Genomic DNA, 22,361 nt, shown 5'->3' with positions numbered 1-22,361 from the left:
CAAACCAAAATCTTTCATCCAGATTGTTTTGCATTTTTTTTTATTCATATTTTTGTTTCAAGTGTGCTCAAGTTATAGAAAAATGTTTGCTTGATTTTTCCACAAATCAGAAGAACGTAAGCAGAGAAAGATTGAAATTAGCAGAATGGGGAATGTTCCTCAATTTGGGTTACTACAGCAGATGCAAGTTTGAACAAAATAAAGTTGAGTTTGATTCATGAGTTTTTCAAATTCACTTCGAAAAGTTTTCAAATTGATGTTTCAAATGTTGGATTTTAATTTTTAAAGGGATTTATTTCTAACTCACATATTGGCAACAGCGCCTATATCAAGTTGAAATCATTTATACGTACCTAGATATTCTACTTTAAAAAAGGAAAATTATCTTTATAAATCAACAATTAACGCAAAATATAAATTATAGATCAATACCACCTCCACAAGCCACATAAACAACAGTTGTTTTGTTGGTTTTTTATATAGAGGAAGATAGGTTAGGTGCACAAAATGTCATATGTCACAGACTGTCTCGGAACTCGGAACATAAGTAAATATAACAGCTCGCCTCTGAAATATGTCATCTTTGTCTCATTCAGGTAACAGATTCATTGTCCTTTATTAGCTATAACCGATGTTGCGAATGGTGAAATAGAAACGAATCCTTTAAATGTTGAATGCATTACTTCATTCCTCTTTTCTAAGTATTCAAATATTTTTTTAAAGAAAAAGGTTGAAATGATAAGTTCAAAATGCGTTGTTTTAGAGCTCTTTTATGAAAACTACTTGATTTTCGTTAGGAGGAACATTCCCCTTTACTCCAGCATCTTATTTAACTGTGGTAATTTGTCAGATACCTATGGGGTTCTTTCTCTGCTGGAAAAAATATTTCTGATCACCTAATACAAAGATATCAAATTAATGATCATCACTGAATGAAATCTTAAAATGCCTCTCAGATGAAGTATCACAAGACCCATATTTGTATTCAAACAAATCACCGAATGACGTGATATTTTCAATAATCGGCAATCAAAAATAAATATCGACCCAATTCAGGATTTTTGTTAAAAGTACATCGCTTGTGGAAAAACGAATTTGTTCCATATTGGCCGCTCACTGTATATAAAGGGTCTTCCAACAGGGATTTCCGGACTTCAACAATTGGGGCATCCTGATAAAGCTGCATCTGTCAAAATAGCTCTCATTTATTCAGTCTGTTCTACCAAATCACCATGGACGGAAATAGCATTCAACAACACGTGCAAATAATGAAATTGTTTTATCAAAATGAGTGTTCTGTTTGGGCAACGTACCGCGCACTTTGCCCATTTTATGGTGGCCATAATCGTCCCACCAAGAGGAATATTTGCAATGTGAATCTACTGGTTCAGCAAACAATCGACCAACACCTGTACGTCAACGAAACGCAAGATCTGCAGAAAACATCGCTGATGTCTATGAGAGCGTGCAGGAGAATCCAAGGCAGCTGATTTCGTGTCGTATAAACACGAGTGAACACAGAGATCATCAGTCAGTTGTTGCTGACACTTCGAGAAACTACTTTTGTTCTCGCAGTCAATAAATACACCATTGGAGATGTCTGTTTTGTTCTACAAGTTGCTTTCAATCGTGTTGCTCATGTTTGAAAAACAAGATCACATAATCATTTCTGAACAAAAAACAAGCCCTATAAAATCAACACAAAAAAATAATAAAATCATCACTTTTTGGTTTTGGTTATTCAATGCTCATTCATTTTGAAGTCATGGAGTTTGTTGAGTATATTATTAGGGACGTTTCTCTGAAGGAGGAAGTAAACACAAAGATTAGTGAAAAAACTATATTCTATTCACACTCAAAATACAACAATTTTAGCTTCAAGACATGAAACATTCCTTTGAAAAAACAATTTACAAAATACAATGTAATGCAGTTATGAGAAATACATACATATAGACTAAAAACATTTAAACAATCTGTACAGACAGATTAATCTATATTTCAAAATATTTTTCTTTTCTCTTTCAAGTAAAAGTCTCAAATCATCAAAATGAATAGGTATGTAAATGATGTATTTCAAGAAAATCTGCCTAGAATAAAACTACAATACATTTTCCCATCATTCTTATTCTATTTTTTTTTTAAATAATAAACAATTTTTTTCAGCTTCATGATTTATTTATAATTATCAGTACATTTGTTGAACTATTTTCAAATGATTTAGTTTTTGTCTTCTAACGATTTTCATGTTTCCACACTGTATAGATTTACTCTTCTGAGCTGTTGCTGTTCAGTGGGAGAGGCATTATTTAAAGAAAAATAAGAAATTAAAAAAAAAAAAAAGTGATCACCCATCAAACCTATATTTTTAATATTACCAACATAGAGCAAATAAAAAATTGATGCCAAAACCGAACCTTGAGGGAAACCAAATATTGAAACTGTTTTAAAACTTTTACAATTATTCATCACTACATATCAATTGATTTTGAAAATAATTTTGAAATTTTTTGCAACAATGACCTCTTACTCCCGAGTTAAACGAGTATACAATATCTAATAAAATTGTACAGTTAACTGACTCAAATGCCTAAAATATCTAAAAATATTACAACACCATTATTACTTAAATTCAAACATCTATACATATTCATTAGATCTATCACTGCTTACTAAGTATTAAAATTTGGCTGGATTGCTTACTGCAATTTATTAAAGCCAATAGATAGATAGATAAATTTATTTGACAGCATGTCATATATATGACAGCATGTCATATATCAAAAGTGGTCATAGAGAGACGTGGTATATATAAATCAATAAAAAACTTTTTGTTACATATATATTATATACAATATAGTATAACGTACACATTAAAAATATGTTGTAAAGCAACATACTTCACGAATATGAATATATCAGTGAAGGATTATCGTTCAATATATTAATCAATAGATTACTATTTAACTATTTAAACTATAGATAACTATTTAAAAATTCATTAATACTATAAAAACAGTGATCTAAAAGTACAATTCTAATAGCTCTTTTGAATTCAGAATTCCGGTGATTGCATCTCTGAAGTCAACTTGTTGTGAAGTTTTAAATTTATGGAGTTCGTTTTGGATTTTGTTAAACGAAATCTCGGCAAATCTATTTCGTTAGCAGATCAAGTATGATGTGTGTGAATATCAGAGGTGTAAGAATAGTTTCTTTTATTTTCGTGTATTTCACAGACAGTTTGGAAAATGTAAATACATGGAAGCGTCATTATTCTCAGTTTGATAAATAAGTCACGGCAGTGCTCTTTAGGACCTACTCCGGTTATCAGGCGTATGGCCTTTTTTTGAGACCTGAAAATGTTTGCGACATGGCAGGAATTACCCCATAATATTGTGCCATAACTAATTCGGGAGTGAAATAAACCAAAATATGTATTTCTCAAATTTTCTGGATCGACAATACATCGTAGCTTTCTTAGAAGAAACAAGATACTGGATAGAACTTTGTTTAAATTTTCTGTATGCATGTACCAATTAAGAGAGTTATCGATTGTAATACCAAGAAGTTTACAATGTGCACCTTTTGTGTAGTTGTTGTTTGCTGAAACGATTAATTTTTGAGTCTTCTGATCATTTAACTGCATGAAGTTGGCGGAAAACCAATTTTTTGCATTGTGAATGGATTCATCTGCCATTTGTAAAAGTGTAGATAGATTTGTAGAGGTGTTGATAAAAGAAGTATCATCAGCAAAGAGAATAGTACAAGTACTATTAGTAGTATGTAGACAGATGTCGTTTATATATATGATAAACAATAACGGTCCAAGTACCGAGCCTTGGGGAACTCCATATTTGGTGGTTCGAAGATCAGAAATATTTGTACCTATTTTTACTAGCTGATGTCTGTTATGTAGATAGGATGATAATAGTTTGAGAGGTACACCCCTGATACCGTAACGCTCTAACTTAAGCAACAGAAGGTCATGTGAGACGCAGTCGAGCGCCTTGGTTAAATCGCACATGGTGATAATTGCATGTTGCTTGATCTCAAGACCTTCAACAATATCTCCAATGATCTTCAGTAAAGCCCTTATTATTGATTTGTTCTTTCGGAAACCATATTAGGTGTTTGATATAAGCTTATTTTTTTTGCAATAATCTGTCAATCTATCTTTCAACACTATTTTTGAAAAAATATTTATAATTGAAATTGGGCGAAAGTTGCTTAAAATATTGGGATCATCTTTTTTAAATATCGGTAAGACTCTAGATATTTTAAATATGTCAGGAAAAACTCCTGAGGTGAAGCACTGATTCATTAGGAGTGTTAAGGATTCAAGCAATAGTTCCGATGTCTCCTTAAGGAGCAATGCATTCAATTTAAAGGCATCTACTGAACTAGAACTAAATATGTTTTAATATTCATGAAATTAATTACTCAAGATTTTGATACCTATCAAAATAATCTGGAGTTAAGTTCATTTTGTATTGTAGTGAAATATAAAAAATCTTTAACTGTCCAAACAAGCTCAATACTAGGGCAACATTCTTTCTCATCTACATCATCGTTTTGACAAGTATAAATATCTCAGGCAAATTCACACGATTTGCAGATGATACCACCATTGTTTGGCAATCAAACAATGCGAATGATTCAACTAAAATCATATCCAACAATATGATGAAAGTAAAGAGTTGGTGTGATTCAAATCGCCTGTCTCTAAATATTGAGAAAACTAATATAGTAACTTTCAGATGTAAACTTAACAATATACCCATTGAGAATGACATCATTGAGAAGAAAAGTAGCTTAAAATTTTGAGGATTACAAATCGATAGTAAATTAAAATTTGAAAACCATATTTACACCTTGTGTAACAAAGTGTCAACTGGTTGTTATGTAGTCAGACTAGTCGCAAATGAACTTGGTTTAACAGCTATGACTAAGATAAAGAATTCCATTTTGAGGTGTATGTAGTGGTTATATACCTCAAAATATTTCTACTTTGCAAAAACGAGCCGTAGAATATATGTGCAAATCAAAACGTAGACTTTTGTAGATAACTCTTTACCACTCATGGAATTCTAACAGTGATTTAACAGAATAAAAAATGATTTATTGTCTAACAGGAGTAATCCCAACTACAAGACAAATATGTTTTACAGCTATGAATGAGTGTAAAATAGAATACACGCATATAACCAAAAAAACGTATAATGTAGAATTCTAATTAAATTGGCAGTGTGGAGAGTTGAAACACACCTTTATGGGTTGTAATTAGATTGTAATTAGACTTGCATATAAATTAATTTGTTAGGAATTATGTACTTGAAGGGTCCAAATGGAATAACAAAAATATCACATTCTGAATAGAAACTCTCTCTCTCTTTCTCTCCCTCCCTCCCCCTCTCTCACTGGGGTTTAAATGACATTTTTGGCTCGAGAGTGATTCCCAAATCTCTGGTTGTTTGTTGTTTTCAGTTCTGATTGATTGATTTTATATGGCCAATTAATGGGATTTTTGTTTCAGAAAAAAGAAAGTTTTTGGCATTGCAGTAGATTATTATCACACCAGCAAACAAAAGTAGATAAATCGTACTGTAATAATTCTGTATCAGTCGAGTCACGAATAACTTCAAACATCTTCAGGTCATCAGCAAACAAAGGAAATTCACTATAAAGAATAACATCTATCAAGTCACTTACAAATAGGTATTAATGCAATGGCCCTAAATGAAAACCCTGTGGTACAACCGATGAAACTGTGTGGCATTATAATTTAAATGCTGACCAACATATCACAATATGACGAAATCATGTTTGCCGGGTAATTGTTACTAACTACGGATATGCAGTTGATTAGTACCTCGTCCACTAGATGGAGTGACATTTTGTTAATCGCGCCAACTTAGGAAGAGGAATGAAATACTCTGAAAGAATTCCGATTTTCAATTCTGGAATATCATTGACTTTAGGTCAATGAAGGTCACTGTCTTGCACTGACGAGTGGCTAATGAACGCAAAACCGGTCTGCAAGTGTGCCTGTTCCAAAATTGAGGGTCGACTCTTTCAGTTTTATTGCCAATTGCATATGCAAGAAATTTTCTGTGAAGATTCCTGCACTGACGCCTGTCAGATATAATCCAACGCCCTTCGTGGTATTAGCCAGGGGAGTAGTTGTTTTCTGATAGGCGTCAGTCCATTCAACCTACTGAGTAGGTATATGGAGACTGGCCTGAACGTTTAAAGTTCATTTGCTTTAGATCAACAAAATAACCCTTGTTCAATTTTTTGATAATTAACATTTTGCCAGTACTTGACAAAATCAGAAGATCCTAGCTCAACACGAAAAAGGAATAAAGAAATGATTGGTGTTTCGGTTTTCCAGAAATATTTTATAGAAGGGTGTCGATCTCCAGTATGAGATATTAAAAATGTCAGCTGTTGGTTTAATAACTATCAACACTTCTCCCAAACATTGAAATAAAATAAACCGATTCTTAGCTTTCAGGTTTTTTTTTTAATGAGTTAGAACAGTACATTATCTGAGATTCTTTCACTTATATTATGCCTAAGTCATCACTATACAACACGAAATGGTGGCAATAAATAACTTACGAATTCGGGTATCAAATATCAATAAATCTGAAAGATTTCATCTATTCAGTTTATTTCTACTGTAAGGCTTACTATGTCTATCTCTCCGTCTTGAGTTCTGTTTATGTCTGAAATTACTTGAACCACTAGTAGAATTTATACTCTGGATCTTGTTGGATTGATATTGAACTATTACAGGTTGTTTAGTTGCTACAGAATCATTTATTTTCAATTCATCTTCTGCCTTCTTCTCCATCAACTTTAGTTTGGCTTCAATTGCTTGTATTTGGGAAACCCGATCTGCCTTTTTGCCTTCCTTCGATATAGCCAGGGCGGGTATGAATATTTCTTCTTTTGGTTTTTCAATTTCCTCCTGAAATACAATAGGATCATAACATTTTAAAATTCACACAACAAATAACGCATCACTTTTAATTTTCAAAAAAAGTGCAAGTTTTCAGTAATTAGTTTTATAAGATTTATAACAATTGATTGACACTTAAATTGCTATGAATAAGTAAGATTTTGTTATTGAAGAAACACTTTATCATGAGATTTTCACTAAACAGTTTTACAAAAACGCAAGCTTTTGAGGTTATGAATTATTGTTGTCCCAGATTAACCTATCCAAGAGTAGATCAGCACATTCAAGGCAGTCCCACACATGCTCAACTGATTTGAAATCCAGGCTTTTTGCTGATCATTTTGAGGTGGTATTCAGTTACAACTCTGGTAGTATGCAGACTAGCATCATCACGTATGAAGACAAAATTATCGCCAATAAATGTTTCATAAAATATAATGTCCTCTAAGAATATTTTATATACCTATCGGCCACAAATTTTTCCCTAGGGCTACATGTGTACATGGTTCAAAATTCTGCACAACACCATAATTGAGCCTGCCCTATAACTGTCGTTTTTTTAACTTCAAAAACTACACCTCACGATTTGAACTCCACAAACTTTATTTGAAAAATATATGACATGTTTCGCTAAGACATTAGCTTTTTCAAGTGATTTATACATCAGATTATTCTTACATTACCATTTTTATACTACAGGTAACCATAATTGAGACTACCTTTAAAAAATTACCTGAACCTCCACCTAAGGTACCTGTTGAACTATGATTACCCAAAGCATATTACCTCACATCCACATCAATAATAAATTCATTCTCGGATTTCGAGAAAACAAGTTCAATAATGGTGATCTATTCAAATCCAATTGATCATTCATTAGAATGTTTGAATTTTCAAGTTCATTAATTTCCATTGCTTCCAAATAATTCAGTTTCAAACCTTTATTTTCTATGTGCAAAATTTCGAACTCTCCGTTAAAGATATGATTTTCTTCTAGAAGATGATTTGAATATGTTGAATTTGTTTTCTTATTTACATAGTTCGTATGATGTAAATGAGCTATGTAAATGAGAAAACAAATTCAACATATTCAAATCATCTTCTAGAAGAAAATCACATTTTAATGAAGAGTTCGAAATTTTGCACATAGAAAATAAAGGTTTGAAACTGAATCATTTGGAAGCAATGGAAATTAATAAACTTGAAAATCAAACACTCTAATAAATGACCAACTAGATTTGAATAGATCACCATTATTGAACTTGTTTTCTTAAAAACTGAGAAAGAATCATTATTGATGTAGATGTGAGGCAATATGCTTCAGGTGATCATAATTGAACAGGTACGTTATGTAGAAGTTCAGGTAATTTCTTGAAGGTAATCTCAATTATGGTTACCTGTAGTATATAAATAGTAATGTAAGAATAATCTGATGTATAAATCACTTGAAAAAGCTATTGTCCTACTGAAACATGTTGTGATATATTTTTCAAATAAAGTTTGTGGAGATCAAATCGTGAGGTGTTGTTCTTGAAATCACAATGGATCTTCATCAAGTAACGACCGAATCAATCAGAAGTCCATTAGTCCAGCATCCAACAGTCAGGAATGCCCCATAGTCCGGCATCGCTGCGGAATATTGTAAAAATGTTGGTTTTCTCTCTTCAGCCTACTGAAAAATCTTGAAGAAAGTGACTCAGATGCCAAAACAGCAGAAAAGGAAAAAATCATCTGGGCAGAAACTGCAGAATCACTCTAAATAAGTTTATCTCTTTTGCTGAGGCTAATACTAGCTACAGTGCTTCAGAAATTATTGATTTCCATATCATTAGATATAAATTTTATACTAAACGCCAAAAGTCAAGAAAACAAAAAGACATTCATGACTTTTTTAAATCTGAGTGAAATATGTTTTACAGTACATCTGTTTAAAATCTGTTTTTCTGTTAATCAGCTGTCGCCCCCCATACGAACGACAACTCTCAGAAGTTGAGTAACTTGTGCATGCTAAGGACTAACGAAGTCTTACCTTTTAACGTGTGATTCCTAACACATGTACATACATTATATGAAATGTAAAATAAACTTTCTTGTATTTGCATTCTGTATTTGTAGTTCAATTATTAACCTAATTGTTATTATAAGTACGATTCATGTATGTATGTAGTTAAAAAATAAACTGCATTTGTTTTATGGCAAAGCCTACGCCGGAATTTTCGGTAGTCCGGCACCGAGCAGGTCCCGAACGTGCCAGATTATCGGACTTCTACTGTAGATTGAATCTAGGATAGTATGCTGCAGGCACATCAGACTCTAGAAGATCATGGACCTGTGACTGGAAGTCTAGCACTCACGTTGTGTTTTCAGATGGTTTCTAATTTTGCAGGCATACATGGAAATTTTGAGCAGCTGGGAGCTGCTAAATTATCTTCACTTGACTATTACGAAAATTAATAATCATGAATTTGCAATTTTCCACAAACCACCTTACACAGACATTGTCGTACATAATTCCTCCGCACATCCGTAAACACCATAAAATAACTGCATTCAATAGTATACTTCACATACTATTGAATATTTCACAAAAGTAATTTTCAGAGAAAGTCTAGTTTCATGAAACAAATCGCTGCCAACAACAAAGTAGATACCATCAACTCCATTCTTTCCAAAAAAACTATGAAAACAAGCTATGGACTAGGTCTATCCAACTTCAAGAAACGATAGCATCTACTATAGGTCTACCTTCCTCAAGCAATGTAATTACTCTCACCACTTCCACTTCAATCAAATTATGAGTTATTAAGGAACATCAATTATTACCAGAGGTCATAAAAAAACTTAATATATCAATAACAAGCTGGTTACAAAAACTACAAGACTAGAATAAGTAAATTAAATAAACTGAGGATTCCAAGTCACTAATAAAGGTTGCTGCTGTAAAGTAATAAATATAAGTAATCCAATAATTTTTGTGAGTTGAGTAAATAACAGATGGTTTATTTGAAATGTTATTGTTTATTTCTTGGCTTTTCACATTGATTTGTTTGATTGTTATACTTACATTGTTCATACTATGCGCCCAGGTTACAATGATGCTCTTCTCTCCAACGTGTAGATTATTCAGCGCATTTTTAGCAGAAAGGGCATCTTCCTTACGTATATAAGTCACAAAAGCATATCCTCTAGGTAATCCAGCCTGAGGTCCATTTCGATGAAATATTAGATCAAACTTTTCAATGTCACCATGTTTTTGAACAAGTTTCAAAAGTTGATACCGATAAAAAAAAGTGTGTGTAAGTTAAAATTGTAAATGTTGATGAATTGTATGGCCATGAAATCATATGAAAGAGACAACTTGAATTATCCATGTGTTTGACTACATTTATCTGGACAGCTTTGTGAATTAAGAATTTAATTGTCATTCTTGAATGTACTAATCAACAAGAGATCTAAGCTGTCAAAATAAAGTCTCTGACTAGATCTAGCCATTAATATTAGCTGTTATTTTGATACATGAGGTAACTAACCAAATATAGAATATTCTAAATACTTACTCAGTAACCCTAGGATCTAAGTTTCCTATCCATAATCTCCTTTCTTCCAAATTAATGTTCACTCTTTTTGTTGACTCCATTATTATTTTAAATAGATTCCCAATACGATCTTATATTTGTTATTCTACAGGAGTCATTTTCTACAATATTATTTTCTTTCAATGATGAGGATTTCCAAACTTTATTCACGCATCACTTCTGATGAATAGTGAATATTAAATATATATTTCATTCTGCATTATTTACCGTACCTCAGTGTAGTCATTCATTACCTAATTTCTTAATTGTTGCCAACCCAATAACCCAAACTAGAATGAGAATACTGAGAATAAAGCCCAAAAGTGAGTCCACTTTCCATTTTCTTCTTTCATTTCTAATTTCCCATAGAATATTTGCGCATGCGCAGTTTCCTATTTCTACTATCGACTTCAGTGTTGCCAATGATGAATCGTTAAATTACACAAATGTGTCTGAAATTACTCGATTTTTGCTATAACCTAACGTTTTGAAAAATTTGGCGTTTTAAGGTGATAATGAATATTCAGAGCAACAAATAATATGAAATATGGTGCTTTAAAAGTCAATCTACTCATCGATAATAATAATAATAATAATAATACCGTCTTTATTATCTTCTAATACATTCAAATCAAATTAATCATGTACAGTTCATTTATTATAAGATGACAAAAGGCGAAGTTCAATTTACATGATGACAAGTCATCATTCAATCATTCGATTGATATAAAATGTTCGATACCCAGGCCCAATTGGGGGAAATTGTCTATTTAAATATCAAAACCGCAAAGGAGTGAATAAATAGTAATTACGCAGAACAAATTTTGCTGGAAAATTACCATGTCATTGGCAACACTGATCCACGACATTGATCTATTATTGTTGGACAGTTTTAATCCTTTTTTTACATAGAAGCACCATCTAATAATAATATTTATTCACAGAAATATCATTATATATACATATGTTCCATCAAATGAACTGTTTAGTTGAATAAACAGACAATATCACAAAAGTTACAGAAGTAACTTGTGCGTGATAACCTAAATATGACAGATAATAATAATGAACATGTAAAATAATAATAATAATTAGTGGAATATTATATTTTCAAAAGAAACAGTATTAAAATATAAATCATTTGGTGGGATGATTTGATGACTTCAGTGGTGTAGTTTCGTAATTTACAGTTGTAGACACTGCCATGCTGTCATGTTCGCTGCACAGTAATCGGTCTTTTTCTATCTTTGAATTCAAATATATAATTGAATTTTGTTATTCATATAAAAAATCTATCGATGCTATTATGTATGGAGTATAATGCCCGCCACGTCTTCTGTGGGTGGAGTGTAAACGTCCAATGTTATATGATTCAGGCTCATAAATCAGGCTAAATTTTACCGATGGCATGTGTTATGTCGGCTGTAAGGTGAGCTGTGGTTTGTGGCATATTTGCATATATCACAAAAAAGTCTAACGAGGTTAAATCGCATGATCTTGGTGGCTAGTTCACATCACCTCCACGTGAGATGACCATTCCCTCAAATCGCTCGTGCAGAATATCCAATGGGGCATGAGCTGTGTGGCACGTATAGCACCGTCCTGTTGAAACCAGATCATGTAATTCAGTTCAAAAGAAGTTGGAAATCATCGAGCTATAGAGCTTGCCGTTGACAGTGATGGCCTGGCCAACGTCATTCTTAAATGACCGATGAGGCCGGCAAAATCTCCACCAAACAGTGACTTTTTCGGGATGAATTGGTCGCTCTTGAACTCATGTGGATTGGTATCGTCCCATACTAGAAAATTTCGTTTGTTCACGTACCCATTCATTCAGAAATATGTGTCTCATCGCTGAAGATGAGAAAAAAAGGGTCAGTTGCCAACTGCTCCAGAGCCGTAATCTGTGTTGCCAGTAGGCCACATATTACGGCCCTATTCTCATGCAATTTTTTCTTCATCTGCAGTAGATCAATTCGCAATATTCCGCAGTATTGCGTCATGATTCCGTTGTGAAACATTTCATCTTCTCGCTGGCGGCAATATTGTGACGGCTATTGCTGAATTTTCTTCTATTATGGCAACAATAATATGCCTGCACAATCGTAAATGCGATTACAGTTTGTCAAACCTAGGAAGAGACTCAGGAATCATCTCGCTCTCTCTCTCTATTTCTTTCTCTCTAGTGAACACGACCGTAATTACCGAAATTTAGAAAGCCTTTCCTACATTTGACAAGCTGCACCTCGATTAAATTTGCGCGCATAATAATAACGAACCACATGCCGCGCCGCTCCGTCGATTTTTTTAATCTTCAATTCATTTTCTCAATGTTTCAATAGCTATTCTGCTTTTTCGATCGTAGATAAACCTAACAAATCAGTCATGAAAATGGGTCCTGCCATAAATGTTGTAACTAACATGATTTTTCGACTTTGTTTTATATATTAGATTGCATATCATTTTTCTATTTTCAGTACGAGCGAGATGTAATCAATAGCATAATATTGATATGGGTGAGAACCTTGTTCTTTGACGGAAACTGACAACGGTTATTTTATATCTTCATATAAGTACTTCCTATAAATTGAATCTAACTGACATGTGGTTAAATCAAACCTCAAAATGTGTATTGAATTATTGATAAACTGCAATCCATAAAGTTACTTGACTTCATTGAAACTATTGCGATCTACTGACTTGGTTATGGATATCCACAAAACAGTGAATATAGAGAAATACATTTTTGTCCTTCTGCAACAATGTGAATATACAACTGGTGATCGACAAGATTGTCATCAATAACATCAGCATGGATTCCTTTTTCCAAAAGTTATACTGTTCAGTATTCCCTTCATTTTCGATTTATAAAAACTGATGAAATTTCAAAAATTAAATTTCTCAAGAATATCAAGAATGCCTCAAGTTTTGTCCTTTATAAAGCATCAAAAGTTGCTGAGGTGTGTACACTTTTTTGGTTCGGAACAGTGTTCCAAGCTTTTGAGAAGCAGCCTTTGCAATTCCAGTTACATGATTGTGCCAAGACATATTAGTGTCCATTTTAACCCCCAGCAAACTTATCGAAGCAGAAACCAGAATTGTCTGACCTGACATTATTATATCCGGTTCGGAGACATTTATCTTCTTGGAGAAAACCGATGCCTGGGTTTGTGTGGCATTGAATTGAACCTGGTTAATTTCAACCCAATTTGATATCATTTCTAGATCCTCATCAAGATATACGACCTCCTGCTGCCGGTGAAGATGTGCCTCAGTAGTCGATGTCCTGGAATCCAAATGGAATGACGAAACAAGTGTGTTGTCGTCAGCAAAGCAATATATTGGATTCCTAGTTTTTCCAATAAGTCGTTGATATACAATAAAAATAAGGTTGGAGACAATATGGATCCCTGGGAAACACCAGCATTGATGGTGAAAATATTCGAGAGATATCCATTGACGGCCACTTGCAGGGAACGTTCAACAAGCCATAGCATCGAAGTTTGGCAAGCGAATCCTCATGCCACACACGCTCAAAGGCCTTAGAAATATCAAGCACAGCACCTCTTGATTCTCCATGTTTCTCGATTGCGTTATTCCAAATATGGATGAAATACGATAGAAGGTGACCTGTTGATCTTTGTTTCGGAAAGTCATATTGATGATCGCTCAAGATGTTGAAGCCTTCCAAATATTTGAGGATGGGGATGAAGTCGTCTAAAGTCGTTTTTGCCTGGTCCTGATTAGCAAACAGTCTACCGATGAGAAAGTTACCGAAGTGCCTGAAAATATGGTACCTAGTCGTTTGGTGGGAGGTCTAAAGAGTAAACCTTGCTAAACGAACCTCAAATCACCATAGAATAGCAGTGGTGGATAATAAAGTAAAGGAATGTTGGAATATAATTAAGGAACATCAGAATAGATCAGCAGATAATGCTATCAGTTTAACTGATGGTGAAGGAACTAGCTCTGTTACGCCAGCAACGCAAAGTACGGAAATCACATTCAGAAAATGCCAAAATTAGGTACTTTTTGGATGCTTTTTAGGGACCGAAGTCAAAAATTAGGTGCTCTGTAACTTTCACCGCAACTCAATACTCAAAGTTGCGTTGGTAGCATTATGTGATGCTAGCAACGCAATGAAAATAATAATAAAATAATGAATCTTAAGGGAACACTATCAGGTGCTAATTAAATGCTAAACGGTGAGGATGGTAACATTTTCTAATTAATGAACAAAAGCTTCCAATTTCGCTAAACAACAGATCTAAGAATCAGGTCTCTCGAAAACGAGGACGAATGCTCTATCAGGTATGAACTACCTGATAGAGCAACCTGAAATACCTGAAGCAACTGAAAAAGAATAATTAAAAATGAATAGCTGAAAATAACAATTATATTAAGCGAAAATAACCTGGAATAAAATAATAGTGAAATAAAATACAAGTAAAAATAGAACGATTGAACAAAAATTAAAATTAAAGAAATAAAAATAAAACATCAAGAGATTCCAAGTCACGTTACTTCACGACGTTTCGATTATTAGTATCCACAATCGTCTTCGGGTGATGACTGGACTGATTCCTCCGAAAGATGACTATTTATGGGTCGTTCGAGTACTTTCACTTATCCCCGCTTTCCATTTTTTTTTCCGCTTCACTGGTTCAGTGGAAGATGACCGTTTGGCAGGAGTTGGTCTTTTTCCGCTTGATGATGGGTTTCCATATGTTGCGAATCTCTACCCTAGCTTGGCTGAATACGTTGTTGGACAACATGTATGCGGCTTCCTTGAATTTTCTCCTAAACCAATGTTCCTCTCTGTTCCTAGCTGTAGTTACCTATTCAGTAATCGAATAGAACTGGCCGATACCTACTTGATGAAAATCCATATTAAAACTAATTAATACAGTTTATTGTCTCTGATTTTCACTATAAAGGGTTTCACAAAAACGGCGAGACGTGTTGCGCTATATAATAGCTTACTCAAGCATAAATTGAAACTGAAAACTTTCAGGTTTATATTTGTGAGGTATATATTTGTGACAGAAAAACTATCACTACTATTATCGTCCATTTCTTATTACAAAAGATATTTCATCTCAACCTGTTTTCATTTCGAATAATAATAACAAGAAATATTGTAAAAACTTGCTTTTATATTGACGAATCTGTTTTTTTACACGAGGGAAATATACCAATAACGAAATTTGATAAGGAAGCCAAATTACGTGAAGTGTCAAGTTAAACATTCCCATTCTTTCATCATGCCACCAGGCCAGAGTATTTAAACAGCTGACGATAATGATCGATAATCATTCATTGACGTGCTTCTCGGCTGGCCATTTGTTTCTTTTTATGAAGTAATATACGGAAGACTCGAAAATAATAGTTCCTAAAAATTTTTCAAAAAAGGTTGCTTTCGTGCTGAAAATCAAATCGAAATTATGGACACTGCATCACTACTTACCGGGTTATTGTCTAATGCCTTGGCAGCAGTTCAGTTGAACTCCAATGTCCAAGAATCTCCAACTGAAAAGATTATTACCATGAAGGAAGTTTCTTGCCACGACGATCCTAGTGACTGCTGGATAATCATATATGACAGAGTTTACGACGTCACCGAGTTTTTAAACGAGGTAAGTTTAATAATAGTAGTAGCGTTTATTTTCGAACAGTTTTATTGCCTAACAGTTTCCAATTTATAGAGCAAAAAATAGCCATTCGATTTTACGAACTGTGGTTTTTTCATTCAGTGACTATTGTCCTAATTTATTGTAGTGTGAAATATAAATGTTTTTTTTTTTCATTTGATATCTGGATCATAATATTTTTGACCCATACTGTTTTTAATTGTCATAATTGTTCTATTTTTTCAAATTGTTCTGCAAAGTATATTGCACTCCATATACTCCACGTTATATTGAATATTATAATTTACGGATGAATAATAATTATTATCATTATTACTATTATTGAATTATATCACTATTTCATTCAGATACAAAAGGAGATCAATTTCATATGAAACAAAAAGTTAAATAAAAATGAAGTATGAATCATTTATGCTCAATCATAACTTACACGAATGTGCACAAAATTTAGTTTTCAGCTTGCTTATACTGTAGATAATAAAATATATCACAAATTTACTGGTGATTTTAACAATAAATGGGTTTGAGCTATTTCGCACAGAAAAGTTGTATCATTTCTAAATGTTGATCTTGGTACAAGAAAATCTATTACAGAAAGTGATTCCGGAGATTCAATTCTACCGTTCAACAACTTATGTAAAAAAGAACAGATGCTTGTTTTCTTCTTTTTTCAAAAGATACAAGATCAAATGTTCGCATTAGTTTGATATACTTGCATTTTTTTGAGGATACACGCCAATGATTTTGAAACTTAAGTATTTCAAAACCTTTTTTTGGACTCTTTCAATATACTGATTATATGTATACAGGGTGAGTCAACAATATTCCCTTGGTTCATTGCTATCAGGAAAAATGATTTTTTCAATTGCTCAATTTTTTCGCAGGCATATCAATGGATACTATCTATCAAAATTATTTTCTCGCCTACTGGGTTATTCAGCCGAACGTGGCAAACCAAAGTTATATTTTTTTAAATGTAAAACCCAGTATATGAATATGTTATTCGATTCCATATTTTTTTAGCCCTCTGAGAAATTTTTGTTTTCGAATTTTCATTGCGGCATTGCCAAGTTATTCCAGAAAAACCTATTTTGCAGACAATTTTTTTTTATTCACCACCGATATGTCTACAGCAATAAGGTGGATTTTTTTAGGAATAGTTAGTTAACATCACTGTGATAATTTCAGGAATCTCAACTTTCGGTAAAACTGGTCAAGTTTCATTCATTTTCAAACAGACGTAATTCAACTTTTTCAGATGGACCGCCCTACATTTTTTCATTTGTATGAAATATCTCAACATTTCACAATTTTTTTTATCAGAGGTATAGTATAAGAAACATATATATTTCACTGGGTGTTCTATAAAAAAAATATAACTTTGGTTGGCCACGCTTGGCCGAATCACCCAGTGTGCGAAAAAATAATTGTAAAAGATAGTATTTATCGATATGGCTGCAAAAAAATTGAGCAGTTCAAAAAATTGTTTGCTTCGGTAGCAATGGACCAAGGGAATGTTCTTGACTCACCCTGTATTAAGGACCCATATTCTAACTTCGAACTTCACTGAAATAAAATATAGGGAAGTGAAATATGAATATTATTGAAATTCTTACAATTTCTGATAGTAAAACCATAAGAGCAATAGGCAGAGTTAACAATAAAGTTAATGAAAATAATAATAACGTTTTTATTAATTCCTCTTTCAGTACATTTGAATAAAAACAATCCTTCAAACTGTATTTAAGAAAATAAAAGGCGAAGTTCATCTCAGCAGCGGAGAGTGCTACTCTGTTGTTCTTCCACTGTAAAATACCTATGCGTACCTATTGATATGGCAAGGAAAAAATCTGTATAAAAAAGTATTAGAAAATGCCTATACAGTTTTTGGTGAAAGCGGCAGTTTTCAACCTTGGTATGTGAAAATAATGAATGAAAATCTACTGATCAGTCTTGAACAAAAGATTTTTGAGTTGAGTTTTGAAACTTACGATACTTCCTGTTTCGAAATTTGGTGGAATGAAATTGTATATTTTGCAAATCTGGTAACTAAACGATCTCCTGAAGAGTTCAGTTCTGAATGTGTGATTCATTTTTAATGGAAACACCCATTTTTAATGGAAACACCTCCCTAAAATTTGAAGTTGAGAACCGATTTTAATAATTTTTTGAAATGTCAAGTAATAGAAGGTCTACCTTGGGACAAAATTTGAAATGTTTATTAAAGTTTCAGGGTATACTACGATATTTTTTCTTAGTTGAAAATTGGGATTTTTTATTAGCGATTTTTTTATTGAAAAAATCACTACGCTACTGGATTCAGAGTGTCTCTAAACAGGTGTGACCAAAATTTCATGAAAAAATATTCATTATTAACAAAGTTATGACGGCTCAAAAATTAGAAAACTCAATTAGCTAACAGTTACAAAAAACACCCTATATCAACATATATAGCCACGAGAATATTGTTTTTATGATTTCAACAATAAAGTGCCGCCAGATAAAAAAAAACAAATAGCGTAAATATTTTTAATGAAAATAACGGAATTACGTTCAAGTTTTCACGCAAATTAACTAAAACTAAGACCTAATATTTCAATTTAAACCTTAGTTGCCATGGAAATGATATTACAGTTTGACACTTGTGAAAGATTTAAGTGTACTATTGTCAACAATATTCACCTTACAGTTCTTCGAATTATTTTGTGTCATGGCTGCAAGATTGAGCGTAAGAGAGAAAATTGATATTGTACGCCTTTCGTGAGATGACGTTAGAAGTGCTAGAGAGGTTTGTAGAGTATTTAATGAGAGACATCCAGATCGTCCTCGTATTAGCTGCGGTACGGTAAATAAAATAAATAAAATATTCAATGAAACTGGTGCAGTATCAAAAATGATGTTGAAAGGTAATCCTGTACAAAGACGAAACAGGAATGACAGGAATGATCAAATCATTTCAGATTATTTCGGAAATAATCCTAATGCCAGTATAAGGAATGCCACTTTAGATTTGAATATTCCACGAGAAACTATTCGGAGAGTCTCAAGGCGAATAATATTAAACCTTTCAACCAAAATTTTCACACACACTTCAAGAAGGTGACGAAGCAAGACGTCTGGAATATTGTTTATGGGCCCAAGGGGAATATTTAAACAATAGAAATTTCATAAAAAATATTTCATATACCGACGAAGCCACGTCCACTACAAATGGAGTAGTGTCATCATCACAGAATTGTCGCTATTGGGCAGCGGATAATCCTAACTGGGTAATAAACTGTAAAAGTCAGTATTTCCAAAAAATCAACGTCTGGTGTGGGATATTGAATGAACGAATTATTGGTCCTTTCTTTTTTGCGAAAAACATTAATGCGCAGAGGTTTCTAGAATTTTCAAACACAGAGTTTTGGGATGCTATTCACGAGCTGCCAATCAATGAACGATCAAATTTAATTGTCCAGTTAGATGGGTGTTCAGTTCATTATGCCAGAGCTGTGAGGCAATGGCTTAACGAACATTTTCCAAACCGATGGATATGCCGTGGTAGTCCGTTTATAGAGTGGCCACCCAGATCTCCAGACCCCACAGTTTTGGACTTTTTTCTCTGGGGACTTTTCACACAAAAGGTTTTCAAAAACCACTCAAGAGATAGAAATGAACTTTGTGCAAGAATTCGACAGGTGTGTGCAGATATTAGCCCTCAAGAACTAAGGAACGTAATCAGAAACATTCGTAAGTGCTACGACACATGTATCGAAATACGTGATGGATTAGTAGAGGCTACTAGAATATGAGTTAGAATTAATTGTTACACTCAATCGAAACATTTCAATAATTAGTTATTAGTTACGTTTATTAAAATTATTTGCTCCATTGTTAGTTGAATTGTGTGAATGTAATTCCGTTATTTTCATTAAAAATATTTACGCTATTTGTTTGTTTTTTTTCATCTGGCGGCACTTTATTGTTGAAATCATAAAAAAAATTATATATTGTGACTGTTAGCTGTGTGAGTTTTCGAATTTTGGAGTTGTCATAACTTTGTTAATAATGAATATTTTTTCATGAAATTTTGGTCACACCTATCTAGAGGCACTCTGAATCCAGTGGCGTAGTGATTTTTTTCAATAAAAAAATCGCTAATAAAAAATCCCGATTTTCGACTAGGAAAAAAATATCGTAGTAGGCCCTGAAACTTCAATAAACATTTCAAAGTTCGTCCCAAGGTAGACCTTTTAGTACTTGACATTTAAAAAAATTGTTAAAATCGATTTACAACTTCAAATTTTAGGGGGGTGTTTCCATTAAAAATGGGTCACACTGTATAAATCTTCTGTTTTCCATATTCAACCAATCCGCTTCACAAATCTTGTTGGAAATATTTCTCGCTTCTTTATTCAATATATTAACCAGAGACAAGGATTTTGCGACTATTATATAGTGTTATGGAGCGTTTGAAGGACGAAATCGCGGTAAAACGGTCCCGTTACGAAGCATATGAGTCACATAAATAAACTCATGCACATATAATAGGCCCAAAAATTACACACATGATTTAATGATTACCAATTTCGATGTATTTATTAGCTACCTGTTTTTGTTTATTATGAAAGTGTACAGAACCACTCATAAAGACTCAACAAAATATTATCAGATTGCGATTCTAAAGCTTCATTCATATGTTATTCATACATAGTAAAATAAAACAGGCACCAAAACAGATCCTTGTAGGACACCCAGAGTGATAGGGATATAATCAGATTCACACTAACGTATTGTTGACGTCCAGATAAATATGATTCAATCCTCTTCAAAAACTGACCTCAAACACAACTTGCTGTTAGCTTACTATATAATAAAGTGTTATTGACACAAAAAGCTTTGGAAATTATTTTTTAATACAAAATTATGAAATAATGACATCAATTATTATTCATTATACTAAAATTCCAAAATAGTAGGCATCAAATTTTCAAAAATAACTGGCGTTTGTGTCATAATTTGTCTCTGGCAGTGGTATTAAAATTATACTGAACAGATAAGGAAAAATTATGATGAAATATCTAGAATCACAACGTAGACAACAATGTTTTCTTTTTAGTGCCTACTATTTGTACTATAAACATAAATGACATAATAACTACCTGTCGTTTTGAAGAATTTCATGTGTTTCTTTCCAGCATCCTGGAGGTGCCGATTTGCTTCTGGAATTTGCTGGTAGAGAAGCCAGCAGTGCCTTCAGAGGGTCCGGCCACAGTTCCCAAGCCTTGAGAGCTCTTGATAGGTTTTGTGTAGGAGAATTACCAATGCAGGAACGCATATTCAGGAAACCTGGAGGATATAAGCTCAGCGACATACCGGAATAACAATTAGAACCACTTGAAATAGTTGTAGACGTCTTGATTCCGATTTACCTGTACTTGTATTCTTAACATTTAGTTGAAATTTTCGTGAATATTTATTCGTTACTCTAGTAAGCATTTTTTTCTCATGTATGAGATGAGGTATTATTTCGATTCAGTATTATAGTTGTGTAGGGGTAATTAAATGAATCATGCCAATGAAAATATTTTCATAGTAGTATTCGAATAAATTGTTACCTGAATTGTGTTTTACTCAACAACAAAAATGGATTTGTGGGACAGGTGTAAACAAAGTATAAATTTGAAACCTTGTTATACTTGATGTAATAAAAAAAATAATATGACAAATCGGAGAGAGGTGTTAATTCAATTTTAAAAGGGATTACTGCTCAGGTCATTTCAAAAATTCTGCATCTCCATCATAAAAAATCGGTGTTTCATGCTTGTCCAGGACTTCTACAACACTAGGATAATCTTGAAATTTGTGCAGTACTTGTATGTATTGCTATAGTATTTTCTATCAAGCAAAGCCTATGTCGACGATATGTTATTCTACAAAGTATTATTTTCTGAACTAAGGATCAATTGCAATGCTTTCACTTTCTCCATCTCATCCTTAAGGACAATTGAGCCCAGAAATGAATTCGTGTATCAGTCTAGCACCACTAATGAGACCTTGATCTTGGCCGAAACAGCGCTAGTAGGCATGCTATGAGAGAACCAGGACAAAAATGGCGGTTTTTCCATGTAAGTCACCATAGGAAAGAAGCAGGTACAACATGTCATTTTTGTCACTAGATTTCCCATA

General features: G+C 33.2%; 2 protein-coding genes across 4 annotated transcripts; one reads left to right on the top strand and one right to left on the bottom strand.

Moving 5' to 3' along the window:
• Positions 1-3,528: 3,528 nt before the first annotated feature.
• On the bottom strand, positions 3,529-10,928 carry LOC111505523 (probable RNA-binding protein 18). 3 transcript variants are annotated; one of them, XM_023160348.2, is made up of 4 exons: positions 10,773-10,928; positions 10,522-10,719; positions 10,029-10,242; positions 3,529-6,973 (listed from the first exon to the last, which is right to left on the bottom strand). In XM_023160348.2, exons 2-4 carry the CDS (start codon positions 10,599-10,601, stop codon positions 6,659-6,661), a joined length of 609 nt encoding a protein of 202 aa, XP_023016116.1. In that variant the 5' UTR covers positions 10,602-10,719; positions 10,773-10,928; the 3' UTR covers positions 3,529-6,658. The 3 variants fall into 3 exon arrangements, with proteins under 3 accessions (XP_023016116.1, XP_023016119.1, XP_023016118.1); XM_023160351.2 differs by having other exon boundaries at positions 10,522-10,661; positions 10,794-10,926; XM_023160350.2 differs by having other exon boundaries at positions 10,522-10,661; positions 10,773-10,922.
• Positions 10,929-15,799: 4,871 nt separating this feature from the next.
• LOC111505522 (uncharacterized) lies at positions 15,800-21,795 on the top strand. Its single transcript, XM_023160347.2, has 2 exons — positions 15,800-16,175; positions 21,371-21,795. The coding sequence occupies exons 1-2, from the start codon at positions 15,984-15,986 to the stop codon at positions 21,554-21,556; spliced, it is 378 nt and encodes a 125-aa protein (XP_023016115.1). The 5' UTR covers positions 15,800-15,983; the 3' UTR covers positions 21,557-21,795.
• Positions 21,796-22,361: the final 566 nt, after the last annotated feature.

Source organism: Leptinotarsa decemlineata, unplaced genomic scaffold, assembly GCF_025532065.1.
Source record: "Leptinotarsa decemlineata unplaced genomic scaffold, Ldec_3_MD MMD2_tig00000505_RagTag_RagTag, whole genome shotgun sequence".
In the NCBI taxonomy this organism is placed as follows: Eukaryota; Metazoa; Arthropoda; class Insecta; order Coleoptera; family Chrysomelidae; genus Leptinotarsa; species Leptinotarsa decemlineata.
This window is presented reverse-complemented; position numbering and strand designations above follow the sequence as displayed.

What these genes read in the sequence shown, in the direction of transcription:
- LOC111505523 (XM_023160348.2), bottom strand. Translation starts at nt 10,601, where the DNA reads ATGGAGTCAACAAAAAGAGTGAACATTAATTTGGAAGAAAGGAGATTA. An exon ending in TTAGATCCTAGGGTTACTGA is followed by an intron (nt 10,243 to 10,521) that starts GTAAGTATTTAG and finishes TTTTTTTTATCG; the next exon opens with GTATCAACTTTTGAAACTTG. An exon ending in GGGCGCATAGTATGAACAAT is followed by an intron (nt 6,974 to 10,028) that starts GTAAGTATAACA and finishes ATTGTATTTCAG; the next exon opens with GAGGAAATTGAAAAACCAAA.
- LOC111505522 (XM_023160347.2), top strand. Translation starts at nt 15,984, where the DNA reads ATGGACACTGCATCACTACTTACCGGGTTATTGTCTAATGCCTTGGCA. An exon ending in TCACCGAGTTTTTAAACGAG is followed by an intron (nt 16,176 to 21,370) that starts GTAAGTTTAATA and finishes GTTTCTTTCCAG; the next exon opens with CATCCTGGAGGTGCCGATTT.